The sequence below is a fragment of the Trachypithecus francoisi genome, unplaced genomic scaffold (genome assembly GCF_009764315.1).
Source record: "Trachypithecus francoisi isolate TF-2019V2 unplaced genomic scaffold, Tfra_2.0 Contig00519, whole genome shotgun sequence".
Lineage (NCBI taxonomy): Eukaryota > Metazoa > Chordata > Mammalia > Primates > Cercopithecidae > Trachypithecus > Trachypithecus francoisi.
In genome coordinates this window covers 1-2,064 of record NW_022680695.1, presented here as the reverse complement: position 1 = coordinate 2,064, position 2,064 = coordinate 1, and the positions used below count along the sequence as shown (strand labels likewise).

General features: G+C 57.8%; 1 protein-coding gene across 1 annotated transcript; it reads left to right on the top strand.

Annotated features, from left to right (window-relative positions):
- Window positions 1-487: 487 nt before the first annotated feature.
- On the top strand, window positions 488-2,032 carry LOC117085016 (pulmonary surfactant-associated protein A-like; the record flags this gene model as incomplete). Its single annotated transcript, XM_033213399.1, has 3 exons — window positions 488-577; window positions 1,426-1,620; window positions 1,895-2,032. Coding segments are annotated over exons 2-3 (310 nt in total), but the record flags the coding sequence as incomplete, so codon positions are not given.
- Between the last annotated feature and the right edge of the window lie 32 nt (window positions 2,033-2,064).

The window sequence follows — 2,064 nt, the reverse complement described above, 5'->3', positions numbered from 1 at the left end:
GCTCTCCCGTGACCTTCCAGGTGCTGCCCTGACTCCTCCAGCTGAACCTGCTAGGGCAGACGGAAGTGGAACATGCAGCATATTTGCCTGCCACTCTGTCCATGTGCCCACCAACTTGGCTGCAGGCTCCAGTGACAGCAGCTGGGGGGCCTGGGGCTCAGAGCTGAGCAAGGTTACAGGGCAGATAGGTTGGCCTGGATCAACCTGACCACCCTCAGCTGGAGGAGTGACTTCTTCATTGTCTAACACTAAACCAGGAAGCAAGTGGATCTCCCTGAGTGCAGGGTGGGTGACCTTAACCAGTGGGGGCATTTCTCTTCTTACAGACCTCGTGTTTTTCTTTACCAGGTTCTGCGCTCCCCTCAAGGGTCCTAAGTGTTCCTCCAACCTGAGTGTTCTGCAGGGAAACATGCTGTGTAAACACCATGCCTATTTCCTACTTGGAGCACAGGTTTTGTAGTAGAGCTCTCAGGGGTGTGGAAGAAGCCTGGCAGCCCACACCCTATAAATGCTGTTGTCCACCTTTATGCTCTGACTTGGAGGCAGAGACCCAAGCAGCTGGAGGCTCTGTGTGTGGGTGAGTTTAGCCCCATCTCCTGCGTGTTCTCCAGCTTGAGGATCGCAGACAGAGAGGACCAGCCCAGCAGCCATAGGCCTGACCAAGGCCCAGGCTGGGAAGGAGGGCGACTCCCTGTTGTCCACTGAGAGGTGTTTCACAGCATGGTCAACATGGATGACCTGCAAAGGCCCTCATGCTTTGATATCTTCCTTGGCCAGGTCCATCCCTACCAGGGGCTCAGCAGGGCCTAAGCCGGGGGAGTGGGAGAACAGACCCCAAGGAGAAGGAAGACCTAATTACTGACTGTGAGAGGGTCATCACCCCCTTGATCATCACCTTGAGGGGCCTAGGTTGTGTTCATCTCTTTTCATTCTCAGGTTGCTGATTTCTTAGAGCCTGAAAAGAAGGTAACTGCACATATGAGGGACAGATGGAGTGAGTCAGTGAGTGGGTGACCTCATCCTTGCTCCTAACAGCCTGGGAGGGACAGGGCAGCTTTTCTGTAGAGCATGGAAGATTCGGCTGAAGTCAGAGAGGTGAAACCAGTTTCCCAGGGTAACAGTGAGGCACTGACAGAAAGGAGACTACAGTGGAGCCTAGGTCCCCGGGCTCCCCAGAGCTCCTTACTCTTCCTCCTCCTCAGCAGTCTGGAGACCCCACACCTCCAGCTGGGGGCCTGAAGCGGGAGACCACGCCAGGTGCCAGATGATGCTGGGAATTTTCCTGGGTGCTTCGGGTCTTCCCAGCACTCTGGTCTCGCCTGCCCTGCCTCTCGGGCTCTGCTCAGCTTCCTGAGTCCTGACAGAGCACAGTGAGGGAGATGTTGGCAGAGGTGGCAGATGGGCTCACGGGCATTTCTCCTGCAGGAGCAGCAGCTGGAGCCGGAGCCATGTGGCTGTGCCCTCTGGCCCTCACTCTCACCTTGATGGCAGCCTCTGGCGCTGCGTGTGAAGTGAAGGACGTTTGTGTTGGAAGCCCTGGTATCCCTGGCACTCCTGGATCCCATGGCCTGCCAGGCAGGGATGGGAGAGATGGTGTCAAAGGAGACCCTGGCCCTCCAGGTACTGTGCTGGAGACCCCACCCTCTGCTGAGGGACACAGACCCCTTTCCAGAAGGCCGTCTGTCTAGGCCCCTAGGCTGTGGGCCATAGTGAGCTGGGTGGGACCTGGTGGGCTCCTGGGGCCCTTAGGATGGCGCATCCTGGAGAGTCTGTCCTCATAGTGCCCACGGAGTGATAACTGGGACAGCCCCAGTGATAATGAGGGTCGAGTCTCACTAGCTCCAACCAGTTGTGGGTGACGGATCCCACACATCCATGTCTCTTTTCTCTGCAGGCCCCATGGGTCCGCCTGGAGATATGCCATGTCCTCCTGGGAATGATGGGCTGCCTGGAGCCCCTGGTATCCCTGGACAGCGTGGAGAAAAGGGGAAGCCTGGGGAGAGGGGCCCTCCAGGTGAGCAGGGTGGGGCAGGTGGGCAGTGGGAACACGGGCACAGCAACCCT